Genomic DNA, 13,852 nt, shown 5'->3' on the forward strand with positions numbered 1-13,852 from the left:
GTAAATTTGATACATTTCTCAAAATATTTATAAAAAGAATTCAAAATATATTAAGATTGCTACAGTTGATAATTTAATTTTTAAATTTATATTTGATAACAAATAGTTCTGAAAGTTCTATGAGCATACTTAGTATAGTCTTTTTACTTAGTATAATTTTTCATATACTTGATTGATAATATCCACAAAACAACAAATATTTTAGGCTCTGCATACAAATTCTTCATAATTTCCTTGGGTCTAATTTTCATAAATTTGAAATTAAAGCAAAATAATGAATATTTTTTTTAATCAGGCTGATGATAAAAGATTTTTCTGTTTTCACTTGAAATTAAAAATAACCTGGCAGTGATTAGTTTACTTTATATACATTATTTCAATACCATAATTGAACTTTTGACTACTTAGTTGATTTTCACTTTACAGACTCATGTTTGCAAAATTGGAAATAATGTGGATTGTATCTAACTAAATGGAATTTTCATCATATGTTTGACAGCGTGGTTGATTAATTATATGATTTATGTACAGGAACACAGAGGTTTATTAAGTATTCGTTACCCAATGGAACATGGTATTGTGACTGACTGGAATGATATGGAGAGAATCTGGCAGTACATTTATTCTAAAGAACAACTTCAAACTTACCCTGAGGAGGTATAAATGTATTTTTAATTATATAATTTATTTTTTTTACATTTTTTTTAATCTTTAAATTAAATGTTAACCAAAATGAATATTATAATTGAGTTGTTACATCTACAGAGATTTTTAATCTTTATATTCATTTTCTTTATGTTAAATTGTAAAGTCTATATCAAATCTTAAACATATTATTATAAATATCAAATTTATTTTTTTTTTAAACAGCATCCTGTTCTTTTAACTGAGGCGCCTTTGAATCCAAAAAGAAATCGAGAAAAGGCAGCTGAAATTTTTTTTGAAACTTTTAATGTTCCAGCTTTATTTATATCAATGCAAGCTGTACTTAGTTTGTAAGTGCATTTAAGTAAACTATATTTAAGTTTTGTCTTATAATGAATTTTTATTGGGTATAAACAATGTAATACAAATACATATTATTTATTATTTTTAGTTTACTATGACTAATCTATCAATAGGACTTACTACACTGAGATAACCTCTGGTTGCAAAAATGAGATATTTTATTAATCTGTAGGTTTAAAGAAAACTTATTTGCATCTGTGCAAATAAAATCTTATTTTTGCAACTAGAGGTTACATCAGTTTAATAAGTCTTATTAATAGATTATAGTCATAGTAAAATAATAATAATAAATAATAAAAAAAAGGACAAGAAGCTTTAATTCAACAAACAAATATATACTTATATAAATGCAGTAGATTCTGCTTAATTGGGCCACACAAAAATAATAAGAGATATTTACTAAAAAAAATTAATTAATTAAAGACAGAATTTTTATTTTTTATTACAATCTTTGAAAACACCAGAAGTAAAAGTGAGCAAGTTTTAAGAGAGAACGAACACTCTGTCACTTCCACACACAATGGCACAATGTGGTTATGTTCAAATTTTTAAACAAATGCACAAGTTTTATTAGTCCAATATACTGCTAAATATAAGTTTGTTTAGCCAAAAAATAGCATCTAGCTAAATCATAAAGGTACCTGTACATTGTTTTTAATTTTTCAATAGTTTAAACTACCTATAAGTAGCCCAACTTGACAATCTTGATTGTTTTTCACTACAAAGTCTAGATGGTAAGTAGCTAAGTAAACAAACCAATGGTATGATCTGTTACATATGAAATGGATTATGCCATTGGTTTTTTTTTGTTTTTACTTAGCTTCTTGCTACAGTTTTTTCCAGGAACCTCTTGTAGAGTTTAAACTACTTTTGCTTTAGGTAAATGAAACAGATCAAGCAGACACTTTGCCTAAAAGAAGTCAGGTTGGGATAGAAACAAAGTAAATTTGAGTATAATATCTGTATAATGTCATTTTCTACTTTAAACCAATTCTACAGCACAATTTGTGGTAACCAACATAGTGTGCCTCTAGTTGCATTGCATTTATCTCAAAGTGGCAACTAGGCTTAAATAAACAAAGGAAATTTACATTAATTGATTTATTTCTGTTCTTTGCATTTTGGCCAGAATAATCAGGTTGCCCCAATTACCAGTGGCCTAATTAAACAGAATGTATTGTATATAAAGAATAAATATACAAATACAACTTACAAAATTAATTCTATTTATTAATATTCATTAAATTGATATTTTTAATAGATATGCTACTGGACGTACAACGGGAGTTGTATTAGATTCTGGAGATGGAGTTACACATGCTGTTCCTATATATGAAGGTTTTGCAATGCCTCATAGTATAATGAGGGTTGATATTGCAGGTCGAGATGTTTCACGCTACTTGCGTTTGTTGCTGCGTAAAGAAGGATTTAATTTTCATACAACTGCTGAATTTGAGATTGTAAAAACAATAAAGGAGGTTAGATAAATTCATTGATTAAATGTTATGATTTTGCAGTTTTGCAATTTTTCTAATATATCTTTCTTTTAGAGAGCATGTTATTTGGCAAGTAATCCACAAAAAGAAGAGACACTTGAAACAGAAAAAGGCAAATATGTTCTTCCAGATGGAAGTGTTTTGGAGGTTAGCTTATTTTCTTGATACTTTTTAGAGGGGACTACTGGTTTTATTTATGTTGCTTTTCTTTTATCTTGAATTAATTAGTATTTTAATTTTATTATATTAGTTGATGCTAATTAACATTGATAGAAGTTTTCACACGAATGATAATAGCAATTAATTATATTTAAAATATATTTTTATAAAAAAATATAATTAAATGGAATAAAAATTAATTTTATGTAATTGATAATTTTGCATTTGATAACAATTAGTGCTACAAAATTTTAGTGATGATCAGAAATAATTTCAAATTCATTGTTTACTTAAATTTTACTTAACAGAATAATATGACTACATCCAGCATACGATGTTTGTCTAACATTAAACAAAACAAAGAAGCATATGTAATTCCTAATTAATATTTACTGACAATTTTAGAATGACAATACAGTTGATTACAGATTACTATTTTTAATAAATGAGATTTTACAGTCATCAAATGGTTTTCTTTTGGAAATACTGCCAATATTTTTGTAATTAAATTAATTAAAAACTTGTAAAAATCTATTTTAATTCTCTTTCTCTGTTGCTCTATTTCTTAGTATTTATCTGTAATGAAAATAGATTTTGTTTAATTTTATTATTACATTTCTTTAAGCTTTTACATAATACAAACTGATGTTATTAGAAAGTATAAAGAATATACATTGAAAAAATTATTTATTTATTTATTTATGATTTCTTTTTTACAAAATGTTTTAATGCAATACAAAACATGATAATTTTTCTTTTATAAATCTTTAGATTGGACCAGCAAGATTTAGAGCACCCGAAATTTTATTTAGACCAGATTTAATAGGAGAAGAATTTGAAGGACTTCATGAAGTATTAGTTTATTCTATTCATAAGTCTGATATGGATTTACGTAAAGTTTTGTATCAAAATATAGTCCTATCAGGAGGTTCTACTTTATTTAAAGGTAAGATATCATGTTTAATATTAAAATTAAAATTTTTAGTTAGAAAATTGTTTAAATAAAATTTATTTTTTTAGGATTTGGTGATAGGCTTTTAAGCGAAGTGAAGAAAATAGCCCCTAAAGATATCAAAATTAGAGTAAGTTCAATGTAAAAAAATAATTTGAAGATTTAATGACTTTCTTTAATTGAATTAAATACATGTTTTTTTTTTTCTTAAAGATATCAGCTCCACAAGAAAGGTTATATTCAACTTGGATAGGGTAAGTAGAAATTTTAAATAATTTGAAGGATTCTTCTTAAAAGTTTTCTCTAACCAGGTGGAATAAAGTAATAGTAGCCAGGTGGACAAAAAAAAAAAATATTACTCAACTTGTGTTTGCATTGAGTCCACTGAAGAGACTTCCTGGACAAAATGAGCCAACACTTCAGCACTATTTTCCTCATTTGTAACAGTTCTTGGCAATCTGCTGCAAAGCTGTCATGTTTCCTTAAATTTGGCAATAAACTTACCAATACATCTGTGCATGATTTGTCTACGGTCTGGATGAAGCTTATTGAATTCTCTGGTTACTTCTCAATGACTGCAGGTTCCCACCACCAAAATCACTTGAATTCATTCCTCCATAGTCAGTGACATGGTTTTCCTGAAATGAAGCAGTCATATGAGAAACTTCTACGGGTCCAGACTTACAGGACACCCTGTATAATAATAATATAAAAATTTATATGAAATCTGGTTTTAAAATCATGTTTTCTGATCTTCAGGCAGTTTTTCCAATCTTTTCTATTCACATGTGTTTCTTCTTTGATGTTTGTCTGTCTCCATCTTTCTTGATATGCCTTTTTCATAATGTATGAGTTTATATTGTATTAGCCCAAATATAAATCAACCCTCAATTTTTTCAAAAAGTAAGGATTTTGGAATCCTTAAGTTTTGAAAAAACAGGACCTGAATATAAGTTGACCTTTTATTATTAATTTTATCTGTACACAAAAAATTATCAGTTTACATTTAAAAAAATTGAAAAAAATGAAACAATACTTCATTGCTTTTGTTATCACCATTTCTATTTCCTATTTCATTGCCATAACACTCTTCAGCATCCTTGAACAGTACATCTTCATCTGTTTCATCCAAGTTGATTGTAACGTAATTATAAAGGGCTTTATGAAATGTTATCCTCGCCAACAATCTTGCAATTCCATTTTTTTTTTCTTTTCAAAATTACTTTAGTTAGAAATAAAATTTTTTGAATTTTTATGTACAGATATCTGTGAATCAATCAACATAAATGAATTTTTGATTGTAAAAATTTCTAAGAAAGCAAATCATATTTCTACATTGAAAATTGTATTTAAATGGTTTGTTTTATAGGAAGAAATACTTGAATTGGACACCTATATTATAAGTGGTGAATTGTAATTTATCGTTTCTTTTTCGTCTATATCAATAAAAATGAAATTAATAAAAGTTATAGAGCAAACTCAAGACAATGCTGTATGCACTGATGGTAGGCTGCCCAGTATTTAATTATGCCAAGGGAAATAGGCTTCTTTGCACTTTTCTTATGCATTCCATAAGTGTATTTTCAGTTTTATGACTATCAAAAGTGAAACCAAAAATTTGTTTCATTTTTGTCTGTCTTATTATTACTTTTCTGGTTGTTATATATAACAGAGGAAAATTATGGTAATCAGTCAAAAACTGACCTCCCTAAGATTTTTACATTTTTGGACTCTGGACCTTGAAACTTCAAAAAATGTAGAAAAATTTGAGGTGTTTTTTCTGTATGTGTGGGTGGGGTGCAATTTTGTTCACCTATTTTGAAGTTTAGTGCCTTTTGTCAAAAGTTTCTGAAATTTTGCAGGGAGGTTTGTGTATTAGGGGATTGATGCTATTAAATTTTGACTAAAGGTCGAGAGTGATGAGATAGATGGGTGTTGTGTGTCATATCTCAAGTAGAATTGGACTTAACAAAGATTTTACTCCTTATTAGCATTTACAATTTTTTTTATAAAATTCATCTCTACCCTGAAATTTAAACCTATTAAATTACTTTACCCGTTTTGCATTTTATAATTAACTAGCAGACCCCGCCACGCATTGTTGTGGCTCAAAATGTATCTATTATAAATGTATAACACTTCCCCCATGGGGGGAATTTTTCGAAAAATCCCTTCTTAGTGTACATTCTCTTGACGTACCCTATTAAAACGCAATCAAAAATGCAAAAAACCGCATCTAAAATAGTATAAATAGAAGCAGAGTTCTTTATGGTAAGCCTTAATCCTGTCCATTTCCCCCAGTGTGGGGGGAATTTTGACATGTATATTATATAAAAACACATGTGTATTCGAATGCAGCGTTGTGTCAAAATTTCAAAGGAATCAGTAGGAACAAACGAACATTACATTTTTATTTAGATAGATAGATAGATGATGATCTGCTTTAGTTCATTTTCACAGAAAAGCAAACTTAGGTCGTCATACTTGTAGTGCCATCTGTTGGACATAAAAGCCTTAACCCTAGATGATATCTTTTAATTTATATGAATGTTTAACAGAATAATATACAGCCTATGTTTTCCTTGAAGTTCCATTCTAAATATTGATGAAAGAATTTTTGAAATCCTGAGTAGTTTCAGAGATTACCCACTACATACAAACTTACAAACATTACCTCTTTATAATATTAGTATAGATAACATAAGTTTTCAATAAAGTATCATAACAGATTGGTGCCACATGCAATTTTAAGTTTTTTATCAGGAAATTTACATAACTCATTGCTGGTTTTTTTTTATAACTGTCTAAAAGATTTTTATAAAGTCCAAAACATATAATCATATTGAATATGTAAGTTTATAATTACAATAGAAGTTTACAACAATAAATTTTGTGTTATATTTAATCAGTAAATCAGCTAGGCGGTGCTCCCAGCCAAAAGGGCCTGGGAAGAACACTGATTTGAAATAAGAAGAAATATATTTCAGTGTTCAAAAGATTACAAATCAAATTAATAAATTAATTAGAATGAAAATTATGGGAAGAAGTTTAAATGTTTAAATCACTATATTGTTTACTCAATATTTTATTGCATATTCCTGCATATTAGATATATTTTAGAATAAATTTAAACTGCTGTAAAATCTGTTAATTGTTGTCACAAATCTTGTTATCATTTAATATTGAATCAGTAAGTCCCAAAAACATTTGTTAAAATAGTTATAAAATTTCAGTTCATTTTTAATCAGAAAATGATTTTAGTTATTAGATAAAAAGCTGTCTTTTCAGGCTGTAAGGATGAATCAATAAATAAACATCCAAAAGCAATGGCATGGCCGGTTATTTATTGATCCACCCTTATATTTGCCTCAACATTTAAATGGTAATGTGGAATTGTTATCAGTCTTAACTAGTATTTTGAATGTTAAGTGCTTAATAATAATAATAACAATCCTTGCTAGTCACCATTTTGTTGAGATGAGAGAAAGCTCAAGTAGTATCATAGAATGATGCTAGTGGAGCATCATTCTATGGTTCATTGACCACTTTTTCCCATAAGGTCTAGGGACGAAATGAAAGAGAATGAAAGAAACAATTTTTCTTGTCAGTTAAGATTTTGTTAATCCATGGCTTATTTTCATATAATAACCCATGCTCTTTTCAAAGCCCTAATATTCCTTTGCGCAGGGTTTGCCATTCACAACATAAAAAACAACCAAGTTTAATTTTCATATAGATTGCTTATTTTTGCACACATGGAGTGCATTTGACAGCTTTGCAAATTTAGAGTTTAAATTCTATGATTTCTTACACATTTTAATAAAGATTTAGCACAATAATAATTAATTTTGTTTATTTAAATTGATGATGATATTTTTAGTCATCAGCAATCTAGATTTTTTTGAAAATTTAAGTTGTCTAATATATGCTTTTTACTATTTCAGAGGATCTATTTTAGCATCTCTTGATACATTTAAGAAGATGTGGGTATCAAAACAAGAATACGACGAAGAAAATATTAGGGCCATACACCGCAAGACTTTCTGATGTGAAGGAATTTACAAATGCAGATCAGCAGCTTTTCTGATTATCCCTATTTGATTCTGAAAGGGATATCAAATCTATATAAATTAAGTCTATTTAAATTAATAATGGAGTAATTTAATTGTATAATTCTACTCTGTACACAGTTCATTCCCATTTCATTTACTTTATCATTCTTGTGATAAATTATAGTAATATAGGAAATCTGCTTTGAAAGTTTTACCAGTCATTTGTACTTTATAAGTATCCATAATTAATTTTGAGGAGTCATACCAAGATATATTTTTTAATAAGGGATCAAAGTCTAAACTAGAATTGTTTGTATGCCATATCTATCGGTGTACAAATTGTTATTTCGGCATTATGTCGAACTGCGTAATTTAATCTAAAATTTAGAACGTTCTGGTGTTATGTATTTAACCGAAAGATGGACAATATATTAAATATTGTAAATATATTTTTGAACAACCTATGTTTGTTTAGATTTGCACTTTTATATTTGACATATCTGTAAAAATAAATTGTTTGCTTAAATTATATAATTTACCTGTCCCCCATCCTATCTGTTTTGTAATGCATTACCAAGCGATATTAAATGCTATATTATTGTTTATAATCCTGTTTTGTTTACTTTTGTTAAATTATATTAAAAATTTTATTTATAATATAATTTAAAAGGCAAATATCAATAATTAAGTGCTTAGATTCCCAGCAACTAAAACCAGCGATTCATATTTAACGATTTTATTATTATTTAATTAAAGTTTGTTTATTTTTCTTTAAATCTTGACAATAATTTTGCAAATAGACTATACGAATTTATAAGCCATTAAATATTTCCAAAAATGGCCAAGTACAATACGTCCATTACAGGCAAGCGTGACTAACAATGAGATCGACCAGTAAGATTGAAAATGGAATCAATGCCTTGCTATCTACAACTTATGGCATATGAATCGGGTTTTCTTGTATGCCAGAGGCTGTACATGTTCTGATTATGCTACCCATGGTAAATCGGGTGAAATTGGGTTTTAGTCAAGATCTTTCATAGTAATAGGCTAACATCAATAATAATTGGTGAAAGAAGACACCAGACTTCCAATCTAGGGGAACCACTTCGAATTCAAGTCGATGTAGAAATTTTCATGGATACGTTGGGCCTCCTCACCACTCCATCTGTATCATGGGCTAGGCCATACTCATGATGAGCACGGAAAAGAGCCACTTAACAAAGCTTAGAAAATGCTCGTACTGTTTACAAAGAGGTGAGTGATTCTGTATATTTTTAAAAAGACGACACAAATTTTGGAAATATTTATTTTTAATATAACTCATTCAAAATAATAAATTAGTAATTAATAATCTATTTAAAAATTAACACAAAATTAATGTACTTAAAGATTAATTATTTAAAAGTCAATTTTGTTATCGGTTAGTCGCTTTCTGTCTGGATTTTCGTACAGGTCTAATTACGTAAATTTTTTTTGTTTCACGGAGAAAATCTCTCCCAGTCTTTAAATTCTCGATTGCATCTGGTGTATTTTCTAATATTAATTGAAGATTCGGTCGATTATCCTTCGACAGTGAATCCATTTGCTCCTTCACGAATTCGTCTTCTTCATCCATCCATTTTTCGCTGGCTTTTTCCAAAATTGTGCAGAGATCCACTCTATATTTTTCAAGTTCCTCGCGAGTCGATGCTCTTAAGACAATATGATTTCCTTTAAAATAATCGTCGGAATTTATACCACGTTCCATAAATGATCTCTCATATGCATCTCCAGAATGAGTAACTCGGTTCGAGTTCTTGAAGCTTCCTTTATTCATATGAAGAGTTGGTGATAAGTTATATTTGATGGTATGGACCGTGTACAGATCGTGGGCTTGATTGCTTAATGAAATGTTGTTAACTGAGCTCTTTTCTGATCCACATTCCTTACTGGAATCATCATTTTCCCGTGTTTTTATATCTTGCAATGTTCGAAAGTCGCAAGTATCCTCTTCGTATGAACTGTTTCTCTTTTGGTATTGGTAGAAGCTGGCTTCTTCCTCTTTCTTAGATGAGCCGCTGTCTTCAGGACTTTTAACTTTGGTCATCGTCTGTACAGTTTCGGTCCCATTCGACGAAGAAGAATGATACTTGTCCTTTTCGGTTTTCGGTGACGTTGATTTTGGAAATAATAACGGAGTTGTTTCTTCAATATCTTCGTCTTCCAATGTTTCTTCCATTAGCAAAACAGTTTCTTTGCATTCCTCTTCCGAACTGACGTGAAAAGACGATTCTGGTATCTGTTTTTCATGCTTATCATGCGGAAGCGAATCAATATCGACGTAAAAGATGGACTTTGGTTGGTGGAGTACTTCGCATTTCTCTGGTTTACATTGTTTCTCGTGAAATATCTTAAAGATGTACACGAGCGCAGTAATAAGTAAAAATATCAATGATATTATAAGGTAAGTCACCAATACGTTGGATATGGCACGGCCAAATTTTTTCATTATGATCTTCATTTCTTGTTCTGTGAGCTTTCTGTTCACTTTCAAAGTTTTGAGACTGTCAGAAATTTTATTTTCGCCACCTTCCTGCTTCGTTGGACCAATTAACATTGTATTAAGACGATTTTTATCGTCGTTCTTCTCCGAATATTCGATGTTGTTATCCAATTTTCTCGTTTGTTTCGTTCCTCTTTTTTTCTCGATCTCTTCATTTACATATTTCCGCATAAAATAAGAATTTTTGTATTTTTTGTAATTTTCTATAAAAGAAGAAAGCTTCGAAACTTCATTTCTTGAATTTTTAATTATTTTTGGTTTAGTTACACCACGCTTTTCTTCAAAGTCGTCATGATCTTGATCCTTGTCCATTGGCGATTCTTTATTTCTTTGAGTCGACGGTCCCACGAGCCAGTCCAATTTTCGAATTTTTGACTTGCTTCGTGGAACAAGGACACCATTTTTGTTTCTAAACTGTGTTGAAAACACATTCTTCAAGTCTTCGTTATAAGCAACGTCCTCCTCCGTTGGAGAACCGAGGAGCAACGAGCTTGGATCACTCACGAATTTCTTTTGTAGACGTATCCTATAGTTTTGCCCCACAGGAGCGTAAATTAAAATAAATAATGGTAAAATTACCATTAATATAACGCATATATTCATCTTTTATCTCGATTCGAAAACACTTTCAGAACTATTTACTTCTGTAAATATTGTTAGACAATACTAACATTGTTTGCATTATTGAAAACGCAATAATGAAATCATTTACGAAACTTGATGTATATTAATATTTTTTCAGGATTCATAGATACAATTTATTTTGTGTTATTTATTTCTGTGTTTGTTTCTGTGTTCTGCGGAGACTTGAGAGACTTTACTACGTCATCCAAACGAAGTAGAACTGATTCTTCTGCATCAAACAAGAAAAGAAAAACTTTATCTTTGGAATGTAAAGTTAACATTATTAAAGACTTCGATACAAAAATGAAAATTTGTGAATTGACAAAGGAGTTTGATCTACCGGAATCGACGGTCAGAACAATTGTAAAAGGTAAAGAAAAAATTTTCGAAGCTGTGAAAAATGCTCAATCTTTAAATTCAAGCATCATTCGTAAACGTCACGGTATTATCGCTGAGATGGAAACAATGTTAAAATTATGGTGCGATAATCAATTTAAATGTGAAAAATTGTCCTGTTGATCAGAACACTGTGCGCTTTCAAGCTAAGCTGATTTTTGAGAGATTGAAAGAGGATGCTGGAGAGATGGCTAAAGATGAAGAGTTTAAAACTAGTAACAGGTTAGTTCAGCCGATTCAAAAGTCTCTGTAATTTATAGCATTGCAGAAAGTGGAGAGGCGGCAAGTGCTGATAAAGAGGCTGCATCTTACTATCTAGAGAAATTCAAAGCTATGTTGCCTGTGATTTGGAAGTCGAATCGTAAAGCTTGGGTGACAGCTTCCCTTTTTTGAGACTGGTTTTTGAGACATACCTGAAGTCGAACGTTATTGCCAATCTAAACAAATTCCATTTAAAGTGATGCTAATAATCGACAACGTACCAGGTCATCCCCTGAAACTTTAATTTAATTGACTCTCATATCAACTTTACTCGTATATAATTACCTAGAAAATGATCACTTCTTCGTATATATTTACCAATAGTCATAGTAAGAAGAGATGATTTTATAGATAAGAATTACTGCATTTTTATTATACCGTATACTTTATTATAAAGAAGCAATAGTAGGTTCCCACCGATTGCCTCTGGATAGTGATTTAGAATGAAGTTTCCACTATTGTAGATGGAATACTTACATTGATGTGACTTTACTACATTCATATAAGAATAGAGGTTATCCTAAAAAGCAATGAGAAAGCTCGAGATGTTCTTGATCTTTTCGATTAAGAACATCTCGAGCTGCAGTAGTCCTAGAGTTGCCACCTTTTCAAAATCGCTGACCCGGAGGGCAGGTGAGGTTTGTTTGAACAGAAGTTCCTGACGCATGCGCAATGTCATTTTGAAATGCGAAGAATAATTTGCAGTGCATACCGGTTCTAAATCAGTTACAGTTAGCGACTAGGGAGACTTGGATAGGAGTAACGCAAGTGGCCTAGTTCTATTGGATATTGGAGGTGTATATGATTACGAATGAATCGTACAAGCGAAAAAAAGCAGCACTGCGCCTATGCCAACGACTACCACACTAGTAATTCCGGTACACGGGGGAAGAAATATATGCGACGGTTTGCATATAATTTTGTACATATTCATTTCAACTTGCACAACCCGGAGAAATATTAATTAACCCCGGAGCCCGGAGATAACTCACTCAATCCCGGAGTCTCCGGGTCAAACCCGGACAGGTGGCAACCCTAAATAGTCCTAAGACCTAAACTCTAAGTTGTTTATGATGGTAATACTTATGAATTATAAGTATTATTTGCTATGTTTACTTTTTCGGTTTATATTAATATACAGTATCATATTAACTGAAAGAATCGGTTGCATATTAAATATTAGCAAGTTTTACATGATACGAGCTAAGTGATATACATATGCGTTTATGATACTTTCAATCTCAAAAATGATCATCATTGAAATCATAATTATTGAAATATTTGAATTTAAATTTTATTTTATTAAGGTTCAAATGTTAATTCGAAAGGAAAAAATGTTTACTAAAATAATTTTATACAACGAGGGCTGTTCAAAAAGTATCGGACCTTTAGTCGGCAAAAATACATTTATTGATTTTGAGGTACAAAACCCTAATCCCCTTCAAAGTAGTCTCCTTGGTAGTGTATACACTTCTCCAGTGTTCCTGCCATTGCTGGAAACACTGCTGGAACGCATCTTTTGGAATGGCCATCAGCCGGCCCGTCGCATTCCGCACGATGTGTTCTCTCGACTAAAATCGGGTTCCTTTTAGCGGCATTTTCAACTTGAGAAATAGCCAAAAGTCACACGGAGCCATGTGGGGAGAGTACGGAGCGTGACGAACCACAGGAGTGTTGTGTTTGGCGACGAAAGCCCAAATCAGATGCGCAGAATGGGCGGATGCGTTATCATGATGGAGCTGCAAAGTTTTGATCGACCACAGATCCGGTGGTTTACGTCGCACAGCATCGGAAAGACGACGAAGGACTTCCTGGTAGTAGGGGAAATACATACAAAATGACATAGGTAGCATAATTCGAATTTGGTGATCTCAAGTGCGCAACTGACCATGACACCACGTTATCCGAGCAGCTTTTACTAACCTGTCAAAAAGTGAACGCACTCCTCTCATTCGCCCGGGTGTCATGGCAGACAACAAGAAATGACACGTTATGAGTTTTTTGTATAGATGGTAAGTTTTTCACTAGTTTATCTATTTGTGTAGCATTTATTTCAACAATCAAGAATTTGTTGTTGCACTTAAATAACTTTTTCCATTAAAAATAACATCTTTGTATTTATTTTATAATTTTGATTTTTTATAACGTTATATGGACAAAACGACATACATAGGCAACGGACATAATGACATACCTATCATTTAGTCCATAAGAGCTTAGTCAAGGAACTTACCTTAATCTCTTAACGTTTTCTTAATTATAAAAAATGGCTTCCAAAAAAGTCTTTCATTATTGTTTAAAAGAAATTTTAGTATAAAACTTTATTTCCTTTCTTACATATTATTTACAAACTTATTAT

At 30.6% G+C, this 13,852-nt stretch overlaps 2 protein-coding genes across 2 annotated transcripts in view; one reads left to right on the top strand and one right to left on the bottom strand.

Moving 5' to 3' along the window:
- LOC111622522 (alpha-centractin) overlaps positions 1-8,258 on the top strand; it is a 36,077-nt gene extending 27,819 nt beyond the window's left edge. The window contains exons 4-11 of the mRNA XM_023364924.1: positions 532-657; positions 871-995; positions 2,270-2,486; positions 2,559-2,651; positions 3,435-3,609; positions 3,684-3,745; positions 3,829-3,869; positions 7,560-8,258. Of these exons, the coding sequence (XP_023220692.1) occupies positions 532-657; positions 871-995; positions 2,270-2,486; positions 2,559-2,651; positions 3,435-3,609; positions 3,684-3,745; positions 3,829-3,869; positions 7,560-7,662 (942 nt within the window). The 3' untranslated portion in view covers positions 7,663-8,258. The remainder of the gene's footprint in view (positions 1-531; positions 658-870; positions 996-2,269; positions 2,487-2,558; positions 2,652-3,434; positions 3,610-3,683; positions 3,746-3,828; positions 3,870-7,559) is intronic.
- A 136-nt stretch (positions 8,259-8,394) lies between these two features.
- Positions 8,395-10,979, bottom strand: LOC111622496. The gene is made up of 2 exons (XM_023364888.1): positions 9,289-10,979; positions 8,395-8,875 (listed from the first exon to the last, which is right to left on the bottom strand). The coding sequence occupies exons 1-2, from the start codon at positions 10,813-10,815 to the stop codon at positions 8,783-8,785; spliced, it is 1,620 nt and encodes a 539-aa protein (XP_023220656.1). The 5' UTR covers positions 10,816-10,979; the 3' UTR covers positions 8,395-8,782.
- Between the last annotated feature and the right edge of the window lie 2,873 nt (positions 10,980-13,852).

This window comes from Centruroides sculpturatus, unplaced genomic scaffold, assembly GCF_000671375.1.
Source record: "Centruroides sculpturatus isolate CEXI.00-Female unplaced genomic scaffold, Cexi_2.0 scaffold291, whole genome shotgun sequence".
NCBI classification, from domain to species: Eukaryota; Metazoa; Arthropoda; class Arachnida; order Scorpiones; family Buthidae; genus Centruroides; species Centruroides sculpturatus.